Raw genomic sequence first — 21,962 nt, 5'->3', positions numbered from 1 at the left:
AAGTCTTTCTTCATCAGTCAGTGTAAGGATCCAGTTATCCATTACTTTCCTACACCGTAACAGACTCGTGAATGATATTCGCAGGCAAGACGAAGTAGAAACTTTCCACCATTTGTTAGCTGGAATTATTTGCTGTAATGATTTCTCCTGTAGGATCATTTCCCCACCCTTTTTATTTTAGACAAGATATCTAGTACATACTTCAGATCCAGGTTTCAATTGATTTCTGTAACTTATCCTTACTAAACTTCCACATTTAATCATCATGCCTGTCCAGTGTCAAGAATAAACGCACTATAACTTAAAAATTTATTACAAAAAACAGGCATTTATTTTACATCCATACATTAAAATATTAAAAACCGGTTTAAAAATAATTAATTTCCTGTAATTTCCTTGCGAACTTTCTGAACTGACAAAGGTTCAGTTACTTGCAATGATAAAGTAAGTGATCACAGCTCTGCGTGTTTGTATCTGCGAGGGTGGACGCCTGGAGGTAATCTTTCCTGTCGCGGTCTTCTATCGGTCTCAAGCGGTCCTCTCGACCCACCCATCTGTTGCGGTCTGTTCAGTGGTCCTCGATTGATCTTTCTCACCGACTGTTCCCGAGGATGTTGTGATGGTCTCTCCTGACGGCGGTGTGGTTCAGGTCCCGTTCGGGGTTTGGCATTCCTGTGTTCCTCCTGCTGGCGGTGGTGGTGCTGCTGGCGGTGGTGGTGGTCAGCACGCAGTCTAGCACGTTGGCTGTCACGCAGAGATTCCTGGATAATTTGGCCCTCATTTTGCATCATCTGGACTCCGGGTTCTTCGTTCCTCTGCCCTGACGTCTGCCGGTCTACTATGACATCCTGTGGCTGGCGACCATTTTGTTCCTCGCCTTCCCTTACATTAGTTTGGCCAGTCTGATGCACATACATGTACTCGCCCTGTCCGCCATACTGCTGTACAAAACTACCATCGTCTTGTACTCGAGAACCATCAAACCGTCCCTGTACATCATATTCTTGTACATCATATTCTTGCACATTAGATCCGTCCTCGCTGTGTAGACCAACCTGTTCAACTTCTGATGGGTATTCTTGTACATCTTGCTGCTGCTGCTCGGCTTCCACGTAAGCTCCTTGTACCACCATAAACCTCCTCTTCTGTGTAAACCTTGCCTCGGGAGACTTTACTTCGGCGAGTTCCTCGGACATAATCGTGTGCAGCGGTTCCTTGGCGGCATCACCATCATCTTCCTCCTCCAAGTATCCGTCCGACTGAAGCTGTTGCATGTCCGTATCAACATCCTCGAGCAACACCGATACATCAAAGTTTTCCTCCTTCTCGTGTGATGGCAGGGCCTCAGTTAGGTGCCCCGCGTACCCCGTCTCCACCTCCAGATTATCTAGGTCAGAGGTCAGGCTGTGGTAGTGCGTTGGCCGTTTCACCGACCTCATGAACCGCTGTAAATACCACAAAGGTTTTAGAAGTGCGCCAGCAGCTAAATTGAAGAGCTATAAACACTAAATTATCTTGTATATGCAGTGTTAAAGAGAACCCCGTGTAGAGTGCCAAAAATCCTTACTCCTTCCATTCGACTAATATTACAGCAGTTACAAGTGCAGTTCCTTCCGCCAACAAACTACTGAAACACGACAAGTCGGCTCTATATTTCAAAGTTTTTACATGAAGACGCGTTTATTAACGTCCATCTGTTTTGACCAGTCAACTCAGGAGTTTGTTAAATGAAGGGAGTTAAACAATGCTGTTTAACCGATAGTACGGCGGTTTTAAATCAGTTTACTAACAGACCGCAGCGAGGCGGTCTATGAAGAACTTAACACCGCCAGACTCCCCCCACGGATCACGCATGATGGACCAACACCCTCAACATTGTACCTTGTCGAGGTGTGAAAGCCGATAGTTAAGACAATAATGGTGCTGTAATAAAAGTATTCACACCGCCTTCATAAACTCCTGTCAAGTCTCTCTCTCTCTCTCCCCCCCCCGTTTAGCCGATCTTGCTAGTCCTGTCACACTGCAATGATACTCAGATCTAGAAAACCCATTGAAGTACCGCCGAGGATCAAAGTACCGCAGATCATGACCGATCACCTTGAACCCCACACACACACACTCATTGCCCAACACACGCTGCAGAACCCCTCCACCTAGATATTTGTTCATTTGCATAACTTACGTTACTTTTTATATTTGTCAATCAAGTGACCAATTCCCTAATTATGTAACTTTTCTGCCTGCCATGCTCCTTCAATAAACTATTATTATTCACGAAAACTCAAAACCTTAAGGCTGGGGTGATCATGGGCCTTCTCGTCATCATTCAAACAGTCAGGGTCGTTATCGCCACAGTACTGCCGGCTGGAGACGGTCTTTTGTCCAGCTCTCTCTGAAAACAATCATTTATTATTTTCCTACTTTAAACCTGGCCCCTCCCCCTCATAATCACACGAGGACAAACAGGTATAGAAACAATAGTAAACACAAGGCAACTTGGCCCAGGACCGTAAAGCCATCATAATGTTCATTCCCAATAGTAGTATTGTTATACTGTGGTTCTTACCGCCGAACGTCCTGGCGAGGAAGAGACCGGCTGCCAGTGTAGACAACAGGATGATAAGGACGGTCTTGTACCGCTTGGGAAGGTTCCTGAGCGAGTAACGGTTTTGAAGCTTCGAAACAGCCCGAGGTGAGAGTGTCGAATCTGACGTCAAGATCTGCCAAGAAATTAATTTCACGATAACATTAATCCCCAGCTTATTCCACCTAAAGATTCACCCTAATCAAATAGAAGCCTTGGGTAACGCTAATGTGTTTTTAATCAGGTGCTATGAGCTAAGTAGAATGGCGAATCTTCAGGTGATCCAAAAACTAGTGTGTAGAAGGTATGAACGATCAAGAACTTACCTGGATGGGAGAGTCGTAGGAGAACTGTGTGGAGAAGGCCATGCGAGGACTGACGAAGCAGGGCGTGGTGCAGGGCGTAGCAGAGCAGCGTCTGTTAGTCAACCCGCTGATGTCGACCAACACGAAGGGTAATAACCTACATTAGTTGGTAGTATTTAAGACAGACCTAACCAATTCCGTGAAAACACCAGCCTATCTAAATTAAGTAGGCCCGACAGTATCTACCCTAACCTTGTAAAAAATCTTACTAGGTAGTGAGTAAATACGTCAGATTAATTTCCATGCAGACGTAACCCAGACATGCTTCCTAACACCCGCCCACACAGTTACCATGTACCAATCTACACCTTAATTGGGTTACCTGGTAGCCAAGTGTGGTACCCGACATCCTTACAGTTAACGGGTACAGCTGCTCTTATCACGTCCTCCTTCCCAATTTGAACACTATCCTTATCACCCATCTTGTTCCACCCACCCAAGTACTTACCGACTTCCTCCAACGATGCCACTACCTACACTACTCCTCACTGGTCACTATCTACACAATTTCATCTTTCTTCCTCCATACTATTCCCCCCCCCTACCTCCTCCAACCCCCTTCCCCCCCCACTGCTCGCCAACGATACCTCCACACACCCTTAGTACTTCAAGGTGGCAGTATCTTACTTCATGGCAATAGCATCGTACCTGCTGGCGGTATTACCGTACCTAATGTTCGGTGTAAAGTTAGTAACATCCATCACGCTCATAGAATTACTGCGAGGGCGCCACTTCTGAGTTTGAGTCACGTCCAGCAAGCTCTGAGGACAGGAGAAACATTAATAAATAAAACCGAAGTGAAAAAATATGCAATAGAAGTAAAAGGTAATTAAGAATGAATCCATAATAATGAAAAGAAGTAACCACAATAATTGCCATTTCAGTGTACAGGAGAACCAAGGAAAAAGATAACGTATCGCTTCATATAAAACGCTGTCAATTTGACATCTTCCCTTTATACATATATAGGTCTAGAATCTAGATTAGGAAATTCAGACTTCCAGCCACAGTAAGTAGCAGGTAAACGACAATACTGTCCGTGGTATCCTTCAAACATCAACCACATGTAACAGTTCGGGGTGGGGTTTTTTTTACGAAGCAATAAATTAATGTCAAGATACAGCCTAGCATAGCCCTAGCCTAATAGCATAGCCCTAGCCTAATAGCATAGCCAAACCTTTATATTCACTTCTAAAAACCTCTAATTTAGATTCATTCGGCATATATTTTAACTAAACCTTGCAAAAGGTTATTCAATATATAATTAACCTGAACCGTACGTATCTACTGCAACTTCCAGTAAAATGGCGATAATGATTAAACAACCTTTGAACCTTAGCGGCTATCTTATCTCTGCTCTCATCCTGTATACAATATAACTTTTATTATTTACAGTTAAACGAGGTTGACAATATACCCACTACTAAAATCACGGTATGTGAAGAGACGGTTTCAAGGTTACTTGCCCGACCGCAGGGACGAACAGCTAGGGTACTAACTAACAGCGGCCAGGGTACAAACTAAACACATTGACAATGAACAAACAATGAACAGATAGCAGATACACTTACATGCCTCCTGCCAGGGCTGTTGTGGTGGTAGTAGTCCATATCTCCCGCAAACCTGCACACCAAATCATCCAGTTAGCCAAATCGAAAATTACACCAATAAATCAACGTTCAAAGAATTATTCAGCCGAATTCGGGTTAGTGAACCTTCACAATACCTTGGTCCTGGATATTAAATACCCAAAACATCAGAATCAACTAAAAATTAACCCCGGTTTATTTTAGCCATTCGATACCAAATTCTACCTGGAGTTTAAGTTACATTAAATAAGACTTCTGAATCTTGTTAAAGGGGGTGGGGGGATCAACTAGGATACGATCTAACCGTAAGAATACAAAATACATAGTCACCTTAATACAATATACAGTTCCCTAGCGATATTAAAGACTAGTTATGGTCATGAAAGATAATTTATACACCTATAAGACCGTGAAGGCCAACAAGTTATAAAAACGAGTATCAGGCATTTACACCTTTTAGTAAACACCATACGCGCAAAATTTTAGTTTAAAGTCGAAACCCAACACCTTAAGAACAAGTGAAGTTCAGGTTATCCAAGTATTAGGATAGTTTCAACTGTGTTAAAGTATCATACTTTGTATACAAAAAAAAGTCTAAATCTGCATCAAGGTAAATATAATCCACCAAGCTCGCGTTCCAAGGTTGAAGATCAAACCCTCGACCTTAAGAGCGTTTTACTGTGGCGGTAAAAAGGAAGAATCGTTCAGAGATAAAAACTAGATTTAAGATCTTTACAAGGTAGTTCTTTTTAGCAAGAATTGAATCTACAAGAACAAATGCTTTCATTATCTACTTAGGAATCGGGGTCAAAAGCTTAATCCCTACCGGACTACAGCAGCATCGCCTCCTTGATAAAAATCGGCCGCGCCCGAAAAATTTATGTTGGGTCCCGCGCCTCGCTTAACCCCGGGGAGTTTGACCTTTTATCCTCGACTGGATGTAGACTGAAGTACTGTACATAAAAGTTCTCGTTTGGTTAGGTTGCGTTCAATTACGTGGGGTTAGATTTGACTTGATTAGGCTACATTAAGTTAAGTTATAGTGGAGATTTAGTCAAGTTCGATTAGGTTACTTTAGTTAGGTTAGTTGCGTTACGTTAGGCTGCGATAGGTTAGGTGTATCAGCGTTGCCCGATGACTACACAGATAGGAAACACCATTCAAAACTAACCTAACCTACAAAAATATTCATAGCAGAAGCCTTACCTAAACCCTGGGATAATAGCACGTGTTTAACAGTTTAATTCATACTTAAATTGAAAATGTAAAAAGGATTAACTTTAAGTGTTGAGAAATATAAACAATGAGAAGATTTAAACCAAGGCTAGAATTAAGTGGCTAACAACATCGAGAACACCAACTGAAAGTCAAACACCCACCAGTAACACAATAAACATAATTAAAACACATTAACTCACCTTAGAAACTCAACAGTAGACAGTACAAGAAATCTTCACCAATACTTGATAAACACACTAACAAATAAAGACGTGTTTCCACCAGGGCGCGACACTCCTCACTGACTGGTGTGAGTGACTGTCTTGACCATCTTCACCTCGCCTCCCTCCCTCTAGTAGTCTGGTTCTTATCGCTTCTTTTCAGTTTAAATTAATAAATCTGTTAGGATATTGGCTCATCTAACATAGTCATATTGTACATATAATAACTGACATGATGTTAAGAGAGAGATAATTAAATTGGTAAAATAAGTTGTTTTGGACAAACGATAATGACGGATGGCTCGTTTGCACAGATGAACCAAGTAGTTAAGGTGTCAATCATGTAGTTAAGGGTTGTCAATCATTTTGTATTGTTTATGAACTCACAAGAACTGTATTATTAAATGTATTTATATGATAACGTTGAAAATATACAGCGTTTCTTTACGTTTGAAATATAATACAAAATCATTTTATCAATCGACTCACTATTACAGTAAGGAAGGAGAATGACAACTATGTTATTTGCTTGTATTTTATTTTCATTCGGTATTATTTTTATTATTTTACACAAGTTTATTGAGTTAAGGACAAGTTATACAGAACAGAGTATTTTTTTTGGATAACTTGAAGATTAAACACCTCTAGTTTAGTTCACCTGATGATTACACCACCTCTTGGTACCTAGAGGGGTTAGGTTAGGTTAGGTTAGGATAGTGTTAGTTTAGGTTAGGATAGTGTTAGTTTAGGTTAGGATAGTGTTAGTTTAGGTTAGATTATGTTAGGTTAGGTTAGGATAGTGTTAGTTTAGGTTAGGATAGTGTTAGTTTAGGTTAGGATAGTGTTAGTTTAGGTTAGGTTAGGTTAGGATAGGTTAGGATAGTGTTAGTTTAGGTTAGATTATGTTATGTTAGTTTAGTTCAGGTAAGGTTAGATTAGATTAGTGTTAAGTTAGGTTAGGTTATGTTAGATTATATTAGGTTAGTTTAAGTAATGTTAAGTTAGATTAGTGTTACGTTAGTGTTAAGTTAGGTTAGGTTAGGTTAGGTTAGGTTAGGTTAGGTTAGGTTAGGTTAGGTTAAGTGTTAGATTCGTTTAGGTTATGTTATGCTATGTTGTTAGATTAGGTTCGCGTTATTTTAGATTAGGTTAACTTTAGCTTTAGATTACGGTAGGTTGGGTTATGATAACGTTCTTGGGTGGTTAATGTGAAGGTCAAATAAAGTGGGGTGGTTAATCCCCAGGTGATCCATTTTGTTGCCCTGATATATGGTAAATGACCTGCAATACAAACCTACGTGTTCCTGTAGCTACACAAATAGCCTCGTCACTTTCCGTCAAAAAAATTTCTTGAGAGTGAAACAAAGACGAATTTTGCCTAATGAGTCTAATAACTTCAAAGACAGTTTCCAGCAAGGTTATTATACTGTATATATACGTTTTTCCAAACAGTGTCAGCTTCTATTTGGATCGTCAGCTGTCTGTCACCAAAGAACCTTCTGTCAGTTTAAATACCGTCAGAAGTACAAGAGAAAACTGACAGAATGCACGAATCAGCTTACAGAACTGATAGATATAGTGCAAGGTGGTGATGTTATCTTATCAGTACGCCTCAACATTATAAAGTCTTTAAGCGCGTAATTAATTAGTTTAATAATTAAGAGGAATATGGAGGACGGAAAGCCCTTCTCAGCCAGCCTCAGGCCCTGTAGCCACTCCCAGACCTTCTGTGCAGGGGACGCCAAGCTGACAGTCAACCCTAAATGTTTCTATCTTGAGAAACTGTGACTACGTGTATGTATGTATGTATGTATGTATGTATGTATATCAACACCACACGGTCCTCAACATGACTTACAGCCTCTATTTGAGAAGGGGTTTCCGATACTCCAAAAATGACTTACGAGTTTGTTATTGAAGACTACAGTATACCCAATCAAGATGATGCTTTTAAACTTTTTTTTTTACTAAATGTTCATTAATAAGTGCCATTCCTTTATGTACCTAGAAAGTTCTCTGATGCTGAGACGGTGAAAATAAATATACAAGAATGTTCAGTGTGAGAGAGGTAATGGTGGCGCCATCTGTGTGTTGAGGTCACTACTGCCAGGCTGCCAGCGACTGATACTTGTCCTGTTCATTATTAATCACTACTATTGCACATCTGCCAGTGAGGAACGTGTGTCAGTGTTAAGGTACAAACAATGTTCATTGTTATATTATAAATTCAACGTAAATTGAGCATAATTGTGGTAGAGGGAAGTCGGTGGCTGGTGCTAGTCGAGGAGTAGTTCATAACAGCCGTACAGTGTGGGGTCTACTGGCAGCTCGTCCAGACCCAGCAGGTCCATCAGGCCCTCGATCACCTCGTGCACCCCCGATCTTTTCGACCTCCTCTCCACAGGGAACCTCCCGTCACTCTGTACTCCTCCGGACCCGAGGTTGTCTAACGTGTGGTGAGGACTTCGACGACTCCGCATGACGCTAACATACTCAACACCTTCAGTAGAGTCATCATAGTCGGGGCCAAGTTCACTTTGTAAGTCTGAGACGTATCGTCCAAGCTGGCTGCTGTAAGCCTCCTGCTGTCGGTCCCCTGACGGGAGAGTCTTCCTGGCGGTGTATTCATTCCAGAGGACCTTGTTGATCAGCTGACGAAGACTTGAGCTGACGACAGGTCGGGCTGCGTCGTGTACCCCCGAAGTTCTCTTGTACTGCACGGTGGAGCTCGCTAACCCGGACTGGCCGGGGTCTTGGCTCTTGGTCTTCTGCAGGTGGGTAGGTCCTGGGTGAGAGATGACCGCCACCAGAGGGCTCCCCGTCGCCGCCACGCTCAAGGTTCTGGGTGGTTCTCCGCTTCTCTTACCGAACCTCATAGGTCGCCTGAGGGAGAGAGAAGAGGAGCAAGTATTGTCAGGTTACTATAATTAATACATTGACTATCTTCAGACTATCTTAAGCTACATAAAATGTAAGTTATTGTCTAAGGACACACACACACACATACACGCAGCCTTCTGGCTGCCATGCTCTTTCAATAAACCGTTAATTATTATTATTATTATTATTTACATATATACTGTATATATATATATATATGCTGATAACCACAAGGAAAGAAGAAAACACAGAAGTTCCCAAGCGCTTTCGTGTAATTCACATCTTCAGGGGTGAGTACAGACTAGAGAGAGTAATACAAATCAAGGTGTATATATACAGAGGAGGGTGAGACCAGGTCCACAATGGTCAGGTATTAGGTAATGACCCTACTAATCTTTAAATAGCACACAACGGTTGGTGGTCAGGTCAGATGGTCAAGTGACCCGGCCTTCTCACTTGATCACAAATCTTCTTAATTACAAAATTGTCCAGCTTGTACATGCCGTTACTCAAATTCATGTTGAATGCTTCGGTATGTTTAATAAGACTAGATTCTATGATGTTCCTACTGTCAATTGACTTACATGGTAATATTGAGGAGGCATTATCCCAGTCAATGCAATGCTTGTTATCCCTCAAATGAACAAACAGAGCATTGGATTCCTGGCCTGTCCTAACACTGTATTTGTGTTGTTTAAGTTACAAGATCACACCTGTCTGGCCTAAGTAAAACATATTACATTCCTTGCAAGGAACTTTTATAAATGCACAACCCCTGAAGATGTAATTACATGAAAGCGCTTGGGAACTTCGTGTTTTCTTCTTTCCTTGTGGTTATCAGCATATACCTAGATCACGCGCACCTACAGTGATTTACTTGCATATATATATATATATATATATATATATATATATATATATATATATATATATATATATATATATATATATATATTTACATATATACTGTATATATATATATAGATAACCTCTGGTACACATATATTACCTTAGACACCTGACACGACACACTCGACCCATGACATAATAATCATAACACTTGACAGATATGACCCACATGACCTTTGACCCACGACCTCGTACCCCAGGCTACTGACCTCCGAATACAGCGGCTACAGTGAAGGCCAAGGTCAGGGAAGGCGCAGATGACGTCACAGCGGAGGGCCTGCACGTCACACTGGCTGTGATTGGCCAAGACCCGTCCACCACCAGCCAGCCACGCCCCCATCACCACCACCACCACGCCCACACGACTCACCTGCCCGGGAGAAAAAGGGGGGAGGGGTAAGTTAGTCAGTTAGTTACTTAGCTTAGCTTAGCTTAAAATAGGATAGCTTAACTTAACCTAGATATGAGAATAAATTAATTTTAGAGAGTATAGACAATGAAAGTTAGGGAGAGCAGAAACTAGACAAAATAGCGGTACACATACTGGGATGTTACCGACCCATCTTCCGGGTGCCGCAGAGGTCCGGTTAATTAAGTGCATTGTTAATAGAGTCATTATTAATAAGAATATTTGTTACTGCATCATCAGTGACGTCACACTTGAGATAACTCACGGGGGGGGTATGACGTCACACTCGAGATAACTGTGGAGATTATGACGCCACCTTGAGATAACTCACGGGGGGTATGACGTCACCTCGAGACAACTGGTGATTATGACGCTACCGCGAGAGATAGCACTCACGGGGGTATGACGTCACACTCGAGATAACTTTCCTGGGAGGGTATGAGCGTCACACTCGAGACAACTGTGCTGAGATTATGACGCCACGCGGAGATAACTCACACGGGGGGTATGACGTCACGCTCGAGGAATGTAACTTCCTGGGGTATGACGTCACGCACTCAGACAACCTGTGGAGATTATGACGCCACACTTGAGATAACTCACGGGGAACCGACGTCACACTCTGAGATAACTCACAAGGAGGTATGACGTCACACTCGGGCTGTGCTATTGGAATTATGACGCCACACTTGAGATAACTCACGGGGGTATGACGTCACACTCGAGATAACTCACAAGGAGGGTATGACGTCACACTCGAGACACCTGTGGAGATTATGACGCCACACTTGAGATAACTCATGGGGGGGGGTATGACGTCACACTCGAGACAACTGTGGAGATTATGACGCCACACTTGAGATAACTCATGGGGGGGTATGACGTTTTTTAGGAAAGTCTTCGAGGTAGTAGATAATGACGAAAATTACGATGTTATTTACTTAGACTTCAGCAAAGCGTTTGACAGAGTACCGCATCAGAGGCTTCTGAGAAAAGTTAAGGCTCATGGTATCGAGGGGAAAGTTTTAAATTGGATAAAATCATGGCTCACCGATAGAACACAGAGGGTCAGTGTAGAGCCGTAGATGGTGTGAAATCTGAGTGGGGCCGTGTAACCAGTGGGGTTCCCCAGGGGTCAGTACTAGGCCCACTCTTGTTCATAATCTACATAAACGATCTAGATACTGAGATCAGCAGTGACATAAGCCAGTTTGCGGATGACACCAAAATAGAGCGGCAGATTAATTCAGGGCAGGATGCAAATGCACTACAGGAAGATTTAAATAAACTGCAGGAGTGGTCAGAAAAATGGCAAATGAAATTCAACACCAGCAAGTGCAGCGTACTTAATATTGGAAGAACAAATACTGTCAATGTATACAGCCTTCACATCATCAACCTAGAGAAATCGACTTGTGAAAGAGACTTAGGGGTATTTGTAAGCCCAGACCTACGGCCTAGAAAACAGTGCGTTAATGTTCGAAATAATGCAAACAGAGAACATAAGAACATAAGAAAATAAGGAGTCTGCAATAGACCGGTTGGCCTGTGCATGGCAGCTCCTGTCGAGAGTTACTAGGTTTTATATCTAGAAGTGTAAGTAACAAGAGTGCAGAGGTCTTATTGCAACTATATCTTGCGCTAGTCAGGCCACACCTCGATTATGCGGTTCAATTCTGGTGCCCCTATTATAGAATGGATATAAATTCACTAGAGTCGGTGCAGCGAAGAATGACTAAAATGATTCCGGGACTTAGAAACCTTCCATATCAGGATAGGTTAAAGAAACTTAACTTGCATTCCCTAGAAAGACGAAGAGTGCGGGGAGATATGATAGAAGTATTTAAGTGGGTGAAAGGAATCAATAAAGGGGACATAGATAAAGTTCATATAATATCCGAGCAGGATAGGACTCGGAGCAACGGACTTAAGTTGGATAAGTTTAGGTTTAGGAGGGAGATAGGAAGGAACTGGTTCACAAATAGGGTGGTGGACGAGTGAAACAAGCTTAGCAATTTTGTAGTAAGTGCTGGAACGCTGGAAAGTTTCAAAAGGAGGCTAGATAGATTCATGGATGATAGAGAGTGGTAGTAACTCTCGACAGGAGCTGCCATGCACAGGCCAACCGGCCTATTGCAGACTCCTTATGTTCTTATGACTGTTGAAAGTATGACGCCACACTCAAGACAACTGTCGAGGTTATGACGTCATACCCGAGATAATTCACAAGGGGGGATATGATAAGTGTCCTCCCTCTCTCTCTCTCTCAAGGCTCTCAGAGATAAAGAAAAAAATAATATAATTAATTACTATTTTACCAAGACAGAGTGATAGGTTAGGTTTTGTTAGATTAGGTTAGGTTGGGTTAGGTTGGGTTGGGTTAGGTTAGGTTGTTTAATCATCATGTGAAATAAACTAGGGTGTCTAATCTTCAGGTGAGACCAAAATGCTTACTAAAAATACACTAGATATAATTATTTACACCTCAACTTACAAACAATAAAATAAATAAAAATAAAAATAAAATAAATATATACGAGTTTATTTCAACTTTAGTCAACATTCTCCGCTTGTTAGCCACCCGCCAGTCACACGCTTGACGCCTTTCTTTGTCAAGGCTGAGAGCATCAACACAACCCCTCCACCAATCAACGAGGGTTTAAGGTTATTCATAGAGTATCAAAAGCTTTCTCATTGGTCAGTTTGAAGAGCATTAGCACCGGTCAAGAAGCGCTGGTTATGTTAACTATAGCAACCATCTCACACACACGCACCCAATCACACACACACACTCACACTCACTCACTCACACACCCACTCACACTCACTCACTCACACACACACTCACACACATAATACTCTCTTCGATAGAGGTTTTATATGTAAGAGCCAGGCTGGACCTCTTGCCTCAGTCCCTTGTTCATATTACCTCTCTCTCTCTCTCTCTCTCTTGAAGATCTTCCTTTCCTCCCCACCCTTCTTCCCTTCCTTTCTCTCTTCCATATGTCACCTCTCGGCTCCATGTATTACCTCTCGTCTCCATGTATCACCTGTCGGCTCCATGTATCACCTCTCGGCTCCATGTATCACCTCTCAGCTCCATGTATCACCTCTCGGCTCCATGTATCACCATGTCGGCTCCATGTATCACCTCTCGGCTCCATGTATCACCTCTCGGCTCCATGTCACCTCTCTCGCTCCATGTATCACCTCTCCAGCTCCATGTATCACCTGGCTCCATGTATCACCTGTCGGCTCCATGTATCACCTCTCGTCTCCATGTATCACCTCTCGCTCCATGTATCACCTGTCGGCTCCATGTATCACCTGTCGGCTCCATGTATCACCATGTCACCTCTCGGCTCCATGTATTACCTCTCGTCTCCATGTATCACCTGTCGGCTCCATGTATCACCTCTCGGCTCCATGTATCACCTCTCAGCTCCATGTATCACCTGTCACTTGTATTCAGAACAGATCAAGTTTAGTTCCATTGCGCGGTATCGTGTTTAACAAGTGTAGCCAACGAGGCGTGAACATGGTCGGGTAACAGAGACACCCAAGAGAAACAGATTTATATTACGGTGTGTTGGTAATGATGTTGTCAGTAATACCAACATGGTGAAATATCTATCTTGTTGTGTTGGTAATAATGTTGTCAGTAATACCAATATGGTGAAATATCTATCTTGTTGTGTTGGTAATGATGTTGTCAGTAATACCAATATGGTGAAATATCTATCTTGTTGTGTTGGTAATGATGTTGTCAGTAATACCAACATGGTGAAATATCTATCTTGTTGTGTTGGTAATGATGTTGTCAGTAATACCAACATGGTGAAATATCTATCTTGTTGTGTTGGTAATGATGTTGTCAGTAATACCAACATGGTGAAATATCTATCTTGTTGTGTTGGTAATAATGTTGTCAGTAATACCAACATGGTGAAATATCTATCTTGTTGTGTTGGTAATGATGTTGTCAGTAATACCAACATGGTGAAATATCTATCTTGTTGTGTTGGTAATGATGTTGTCAGTAATACCAACATGGTGAAATATCTATCTTGTTGTGTTGGTAATAATGTCAATATATTATTATTATAAGCGCTCAACACAATACTGGATGGGCTAGTATGGATGGATCAGCGTGGGTGGATCAGTGTGGGTGATTCAGTGTGGATAGATCAGTGTGGGTGGTTCAATGTGGGTGATTCAGTGTGGATAGATCAGTGTGGGTGGTTCAGTGTGGGTGATTCAGTGTGGATAGATCAGTGTTGGTGGTTCAGTGTGGGTGATTCAGTGTGGATAGATCAGTGTGGGTGGTTCAGTGTGGGTGATTCAGTGTGGATAGATCAGTGTGGGTAGATCAGTGTGAATGGATCAATTGTCCCATTTCTGCAGCCCTCACCAGATACTCGCAGTACCTCCAGGTGATACAGTAATCCATACGAGTAGAGGTTACGTTAGGTTAGTTTATAGTTAGGTTAGGTGAGACGACGTAAAGCACCTCGTGAACAACTTAATTACCGTAATAACATTAGTGTGAGAGAAGAACAAGTTTGTAAAGTAGTAATGAGATGTGTGGGACTCTTTTATGTTGGGTCTTTTGTTAACTAAGTCTAGAAAGTCATTTGAATTTTTATCTTCTTGATTTACTCGCACAAGAAGGTGGTCTTTAATGTTTCCTGTGACATAATGTGGCCATTTAACTATTAGTCAAGTTAAATTGGCTTGTTAGGGTAGTTAAAACCTGATATTAAGTTAGCACCAAAAATTTCTAAATGTCTACTATTTTGTGGCCAAAAATTCGTCGGGTCGCAGGCAGGATTTTTATTAATTATACCAGAGCGAGTCCCACAGGCGTGACTGCCGTTGGGGAGAGTGTGGATACTGCACACTGTATACTAATATATACTGTACAAAGAGACTGTGTGGTCGACACTGCACTCGACCACCCTCACTTTCCCAACTGCTAATTTATGTACCTATTTACAGTTACAGTCCAGGAGTTCCCAGGATCGAACCAACTTCTCTTAGGACAGGAGGTGAGCGTTGTATCCACTAGGCCACCGCACCCCTAACATGTATCCGATAATATACGTATATTTCCTATATACTGCAACATGATGGCCCACACAACCATCTTACCTTCATCATCAACCGGAAGTTTGGTGGTTTATGTAAGGTTGAGCCAAAACACCAGGTGACACATTATTAGCAAGAGTCGCTCGCTCCCTGTAACATAAACGACCTTTTATTCGTCCCGTCTCACAGAACATCACTAAGTCACAAAACACGAGATAGGAGAGAGACCCAGCTTTTGAGGGACGACACAACATGATAAGTGAAATGGTGTTCATTCTTACGTTAAGACTTTACAGAAGTAATGAAATTGATAATTCACTAGACGAATTTGTGTGAATTTCAGTCATAAAGATTTTGTTATGTTTGAAAGCAATTTGCTTCATAGATAAAATAACAGGGATTTGTACAATAGTTAAGGCGTCGATGTTGAGGCAATATTGTGTTCTCATGTCCTACACAAAATATATTTATGATACACTTTACCTGTTAACAGACGTCACTCCATACTATCTTATTTACTACTATTACATGTTATATATTTGCAGTATAGTTACTGATTGAAGATATATCTCTCACACACACACACATACTTACATAGTTTAATCACCAACGCGTTGTGGTATTACTCTAACTTCAGAACACTCGGGGGCGTAAAGTTATATAAGTTTATTTTATTTATTCTTAAAATGTCACAGACACACACACAGACATACTAAGTTTCCTTAAAGTTGACAGAGTGATAATTATATTAAGGACGAGGTGAGGTGGCTGATGTAGTGGTGTTGTAAGTTACGTATACAAATTATTTCCCGAAACAGGTTAAAATATTATACATTTTTTCTTAAAATTGTGATTTGTGTTGGACAGAACTCTATCTCTCATAGTTTATTTAATTGTTGATGGAATAGAGGAGCTACTACATTTATTATAAGATTAAAGACTTTAGGTGTTGAAGTGTAGGAATATTATAACGTCAATCTTCCCTCCATCACTTGTCACTCTCCCCCACAACTCGTCAATCTTCCCTCCATCACTCGTCACCCTCCCCCTCCATAGCTCATCACCTTCCCTCTCCATAGCTCATCACCCTCCCCCTCCATAACTCATCACCTTCCCCCTCCACACCTCTTCACCCCCCTCCCCCTCCATAACTCATCACCTTCCCCCTCCACACCTCTTCACCCCCCTCCCCCAGCCTCTCTCATGTTGAAAAATATATAAAAATATATAAAAAATTTAAATAGAAACTGCACAATTTGCAGTCGATTATTTATTTCTTTTATCTATAATTTCCCAGGAGAGAATCACAATATATTTGTATATTTGGATGTAGAGAGAAAATTAGTGTTACTGTGTGTTCCAAAGGTGACAGTGCGTATGTGTCTGTCTGTGTTTGAGTGGGTGTGTGTATGTTTGAGTGTCTATGGGGGGGTTTAGATGCATCATAATCTATATGTTAATGTGTAGTAAAATAGATTATAACATCAACAAGTCCTAAATTTTTGAAGCGTAGTAATACATTATAACATCAACAGGACTTTAGTTGTTGAAGCGTAATAATACACAAGTGATCGTGGGCCCTTCGTGCCCGGTTCGCCGTCCGGCTGACAGCGTACAGCGACACTGTTTTCCAGCGTAAATAAAATGGTTAATTAATGCCTTCCTAAAGAAACCATCAACATGGGACCAGGTTTGTTCCACTCTACGAGTTTTTTTTTTTTGCGATTTTTCCACCAAGTTTGATGAAAAACGATTGTGCCGTTTCGGCTGCCCAGAACAGACAGACAGAGCCACGGCTATTCCTATAGTATATTAGATTATAACATCAAAAAGACTTTAGTTGTTGAAGCTTAGTAATGCCATCAACAATTTAGTTGTTGAAACGTTTAGTAAAATTATCAATTCTAAAAGGCAAACCTTAGATAAGATTCACTTAGATTATATAGAAATTTCGTCATGATAAAGAGCCTCGTGCTATCTCAGCCACCACTCACCTGCCGTCGTTCACAGGGAGGCGCTTGTGGGAAACTTGTTCAATTTCATTCGATCTGTACCTCATATGACCCGGATGTAGGTAAAGAGGCACTTGGAGGTAAACGTGACGAATTGTGGTAGATCTCTCTCTCTCTCTCTCTCTCTCTCATTCTACTTACCAAGTATTACACAAGTCATTAATCAATCAATCAATCAATCTTATAAAATCTCTCTCTCTCTCGCCCACTCTATTTACCAATCATTCTGCATATCAAATATTCCACAGGACATCTCTCTGTCTCTGTCTCAGCATCATCATTCTTCCTATATTTTCAACACACGTCGCCTGGTTATTGCAGATTAAGCGAGAAAGAGGACAACCATTTTAACTCGTGGACAATACTTGAGCATCCTTCAGCCTCGACTCAGGGCAAAAATTATCATATGTCACTACAATTTTTTTCCAAGAGATTTTTATAAAAGTTTCTAGTCGTGTAGGTGTGTGTGGGGGGTGTAGGTGTGTGTGTGGGGCTACAGGTGTAGGTGTGTGTGGGGGTGTAGGTGTGTGTGGGGCTACAGGTGTAGGTGTGTGTGGGGGGTGTAGGTGTGTGTGGGGTACAGGTGTGGTGTGTGTGGGGGGGTACAGGTGTGGGTGTGTGTGTGGGGCTACAGGTGTGGGTGTGTGTGGGGGTGTGGGTGTGGGTGTGTGTGTGGGCTACAGGTGTAGTGTGTGTGTGGGTGGGGTAGGTGTGTGTGTGGGGCTACAGGTGTGGCTACAGGTGTGGGTGTGTGTGTGGGGCTACAGGTGTGGGTGTGTGTGGGGGTGTGGGGTGTGGGTGTGGTGTGGGGCTACAGGTGTGGGGTGTGTGTAGGGGTGTGGGTGTGGGGTGTGTGTGGGGCTACAGGTGTGTGTGTGTGTGTGGGGGTGTGGGTGTGGGTGTGTGTGGGGGTGTGGGTGTGGTGTGTGTGGGGGTGAGTGTGTGTGGGGGATGTGAGTGACGGTGTGAGTGTGTGACTGACGGTGTGAGTGTGTGACTGACGGTGTGAGTGATGGTGTGAGTGTGTGTGAGTGACGGTGTGGTGTGTGACTGACGGTGTGAGTGTGTGTGATGGTGTGAGTGTGTGTGATTGACGGTGTGAGTGTGTGTGATTGACGGTGTGAGTGTGTGACTGACGGTGTGAGTGTGTGTGATGGTGTGAGTGTGTGTGATTGACGGTGTGAGAGTGTGTGACTGACGGTGTGAGTGTGTGTGACTGACGGTGTGAGTGTGTGACTGACGGTGTGAGTGATGGTGTGAGTGTGTGTGAGTGACGGTGTGAGTGTGTGACTGACGGTGTGAGTGTGTGTGAGACGGTGTGGGTGTGACTGACGGTGTGAGTGATGGTGTGAGATTGAGTGACGGTGTGAGTGTGTAAGTGGTGGTGTGAGTGACGGTGTGAGTGTTTGACTGACGGTGTGAGGTGTGTGTGATGGTGTGAGTGTGTGTGACTGACGGTGTGAGTGTGTGAGTGACGGTGTGAGTGTTTGAGTGGTGGTGTGGGTGTGTGGTGACGATGTGGTGTGTGAGTGACGGTGTGAGTGTGTAACTGGCTGTGTGAGTGTTTGGTGACGGTGTGGTATGTGAGTTTGTGGTGGTGGTGTGAATGTGTGAGTGGTGGTGTGGTGTGTGGTGGTGGTGTGGTGTGTGAGAGGTGGTATGAGTGTGTGAGTGACGGTGTAAGTATGTGAGTGTGTGAGTGACGGTGTGGTATGTGAGGTGTGTGGTGACGGTGTGTATGTGAGTGTGTGAGTAATGGTGTGAGTGTGTTGGTGGTGGTGTGGTGTGTGAGTAACGTGTGTGTAACTGGCTGTGTGAGTGTGTGAGTGACGGTGTGAGTGTGTGGTGGTGGTGTGGTGTGTGAATGGTGGTATGAGTGTGTGAGTAATGGTGTGAGTGTGTTAGTGGTGGTGTGAGTGTGTGTGACGGTGTGAGTGTGTAACTGGCTGTGTGAGTGTGTGGGTGACGGTGTGGTATGTGAGTTGTGTGGTGGTGTGAATGTGTGTGTGTGTGGTGGTGGTGTGGTGTGTGGTGGTGGTGTGAGTGCATGTGGTGATGGCGTGAGTGTGTGAGTGACGGTGTGGTGTGTGGTGGTGGTGTGGTGTGTGGTGGTGGTGTGAGTGCAGTGATGGGGAGTGTGTGGTGACGGTGTGGTGTGTAGTGACAGTGTCAGTGTGTGAGTAACAGTGTGAGTGTGTTGGTGGTGGTGTGAGTGTGTGAGTAACGTGTGAGTGTGTGGTGGTGGTGTGGTGAGTGTGTGACAGTGTCAGTGTGTGAGTAATGGTGTGAGGTGTGTGAGTGACGGTGTGAGTGTGTGAGTGACAGTGTCAGTGTGTGAGTGTGCTGTGAGTGTGTTGGTGGTGGTATAAGCGTGTGAGTGACAGGTGTGTGTGAGTATGTGAGTAATGGTGTGAGTGTGTGAGTGTGTGTGTGTGTGACAGTGTGGTGTGTGAGTAATTGGTGTGAGTGTGTGAGTGACAGTGTGAGTGTGTGAGTAATGGTGTGAGTGTGTGAGTGACGGTGTGAGTGTGTGAGTGACAGTGTGAGTGTGTGAGTAATGGTGTGAGTGTGTTAGTGGTGGTGTGAGTGTGTGAGTGACAGTGTCAGTGTGTGAGTAATGGTGTGAGTGTGTTAGTGGTGGTGTAAGTGTGTGAGTGTCAGTGTGTGAGTAACACTGGAAGTTTCCATGTGAGTGCGTGATTGACGGTGTGAGTGTATGAGTGGTGGTGTGAGTGTGTGAGTGGTGGTGTGAGTGTGTGAGTGGTGGAATGAGTGTGTGTGACGGTGAGAGTGTGTGAATGGTGGTGTGAGTGTATGGTGGTGGTGTAAGTATGTGGTGGTGGTGTGAGTTTTGTGAGTGACGGTGTGAGTGTGTGAGTGGTGGTGTGAGTGCGTGAGTGTGTGGGTGACGGTGTGGGTGTGTGAATGGCGGTGTGTGTGTATGAGTAGTGGTGTGAGTGTGTGGTGACGGTGTGAGGTGTGTGAGATGGTGTGTGTGTGACAGTAGTGGTGTGAGTGTGTGAGTGACGGTGTGTGTGTGTGAGTAGCGGTGTGAGTGTGTGAGTGACGGTGTGAGTGTGTGTGAGTGACTGACCTCTACAGCACACACCATATACTGTACAGGGTGTCTCATAGGTCATACACCATACCGTACAGGGTGTCTCATAGGTCATACATCATACTGTACAGGGTGTCTCATAGGTCATACATCATACTGTACAGGGTGTCTCATAGGTCATACACCATACCGTACAGGGTGTCTCATAGGTCATACATCATACTGTACAGGGTGTCTCATAGGTCATACACCATACTGTACAGGGTGTCTCATAGGTCATACACCATTATCTCACTGAGTTCCTCTCATCTCCACGTTCAAGACTGTCCATCCAATCTTTCTTTTTTTTTTAATATCACTTTTCATTTCCCATCAGACTAACGTGAGATAATTACTAAATCATCTACAGCTCTACACCTACAGTACATCCCTTAAGACACAGTTTCTTTTCAGTGATTCTACATGATTATCTTACCATTATGCTGTAGAGAAGTGCGAAAGTCAAGTGTGAGGGCGGCAGCAAGTGATGACTACAGGAACCTTATATGAGGCAGATGACTTTGTGTTTATCCCTCACTCAGAACCAAACTTTTCCTCCAGTTGCGTCACGAAGATGCCTCGGAGTTCAGGTCCGCCTCTCAACAACCTGTTTCGTTCAATGTGATTCCTCCATCTTCGTTCTAAGGTTCTTCCTCTTATCAGATTCCCACTGGAAGTGTATAGATGCTACAAGGAAGGTGTGTAGAGGAGGTGGGTATTGTCGTAAACGCCGCAGAAGGCGAGGGCGACGAAGGAGAAAGAATGAAGGGGAACGCTTGAGAGGCCCGTCCACCAACGAAGACGAAACTTGTGTGTGCGTGTGTGCCCGTGAGTCTGGAACGCTGAGGAGTGGCGCCTGTCTCCCTCCCCTGCCTCTCTTATACCGCCGCCCTCACCACCTCCACTCTCCTGCGTCGCCTCACACCACCCCTGTAGTCCATCCCCTGCCACAACTAATACCAGTACGACCCTCTTCACCCCACAACTAATACCAGTACGACCCTCTTCACCCCACAACTAATACCAGTACGTCCTTCACCCCCACTAATACCAGTACGACCCTCTTCACCCCAACATAATACCAGTACGACCCTCTTCCACTTCTAATACCAGTACGACCCTCTTCACACAACTAATACCAGTACACCAGCTAATACCAGTGACCCTCTTCACCCCACTTAACCCCACAACTAATACCAGTACGACCCTCTTCACCCCACAACTAATACCAGTACGACCCTCTTCACCCACAACTAATACCAGTACGACCCTCTTCCCCACAACTAATACCAGTACGACCTCTTCACCCCAACTAATACCAGTACGACCCTCTTCACCCCACAACTAATACCAGTACGACTCTCTTCACCCCACAACTAATACCAGTACGACCCTCTTCACCCCACAACTAATACCAGTACGACCCTCTTCACCCCACAACTAATACCAGTACGACCCTCTTCACCCCACAACTAATACCAGTACGACCCCCCAGCCCACAACTAGTACCAATACGACCCCCTCCACCCCACATCTAATACAATACCCATCACAATAATATTCTTCCCAACCCACCAGGATATATACACT

The 21,962-nt window shown here is 43.5% G+C and overlaps 2 protein-coding genes across 2 annotated transcripts; both read right to left on the bottom strand.

Annotated features, from left to right (window-relative positions):
- Positions 1-312: 312 nt before the first annotated feature.
- LOC121873005 lies at positions 313-6,056 on the bottom strand. The gene is made up of 7 exons (XM_042376239.1): positions 5,957-6,056; positions 4,521-4,572; positions 3,619-3,710; positions 2,911-3,016; positions 2,567-2,720; positions 2,289-2,392; positions 313-1,445 (listed from the first exon to the last, which is right to left on the bottom strand). Exons 2-7 carry the CDS (start codon positions 4,557-4,559, stop codon positions 453-455), a joined length of 1,488 nt encoding a protein of 495 aa, XP_042232173.1. The 5' UTR covers positions 4,560-4,572; positions 5,957-6,056; the 3' UTR covers positions 313-452.
- A 965-nt stretch (positions 6,057-7,021) lies between these two features.
- Positions 7,022-21,207, bottom strand: LOC121873004. Its single transcript, XM_042376238.1, has 3 exons — positions 20,809-21,207; positions 9,976-10,136; positions 7,022-8,860 (listed from the first exon to the last, which is right to left on the bottom strand). Exons 1-3 carry the CDS (start codon positions 20,809-20,811, stop codon positions 8,254-8,256), a joined length of 771 nt encoding a protein of 256 aa, XP_042232172.1. The 5' UTR covers positions 20,812-21,207; the 3' UTR covers positions 7,022-8,253.
- Between the last annotated feature and the right edge of the window lie 755 nt (positions 21,208-21,962).

The sequence above is a fragment of the Homarus americanus genome, unplaced genomic scaffold (genome assembly GCF_018991925.1).
Source record: "Homarus americanus isolate GMGI-L3 unplaced genomic scaffold, GMGI_Hamer_2.0 scaffold11022, whole genome shotgun sequence".
Taxonomy (NCBI): Eukaryota; Metazoa; Arthropoda; class Malacostraca; order Decapoda; family Nephropidae; genus Homarus; species Homarus americanus.
This window is presented reverse-complemented; position numbering and strand designations above follow the sequence as displayed.

Bases quoted from the DNA above. Each gene is read 5' to 3' on its own strand.
- LOC121873005 (XM_042376239.1), bottom strand. From the start codon at position 4,559: ATGGACTACTACCACCACAACAGCCCTGGCAGGAGGCAT. The intron at 2,393-2,566 runs GTAAGAACCACA...GATTGTTTTCAG, and splicing joins CCTCGCCAGGACGTTCGGCG to AGAGAGCTGGACAAAAGACC. The intron at 1,446-2,288 runs GTTTTGAGTTTT...TGGTATTTACAG, and splicing joins ATGATCACCCCAGCCTTAAG to CGGTTCATGAGGTCGGTGAA.
- LOC121873004 (XM_042376238.1), bottom strand. The intron at 8,861-9,975 runs GTCAGTAGCCTG...TCTCTCCCTCAG, and splicing joins TGTAGCCGCTGTATTCGGAG to GCGACCTATGAGGTTCGGTA.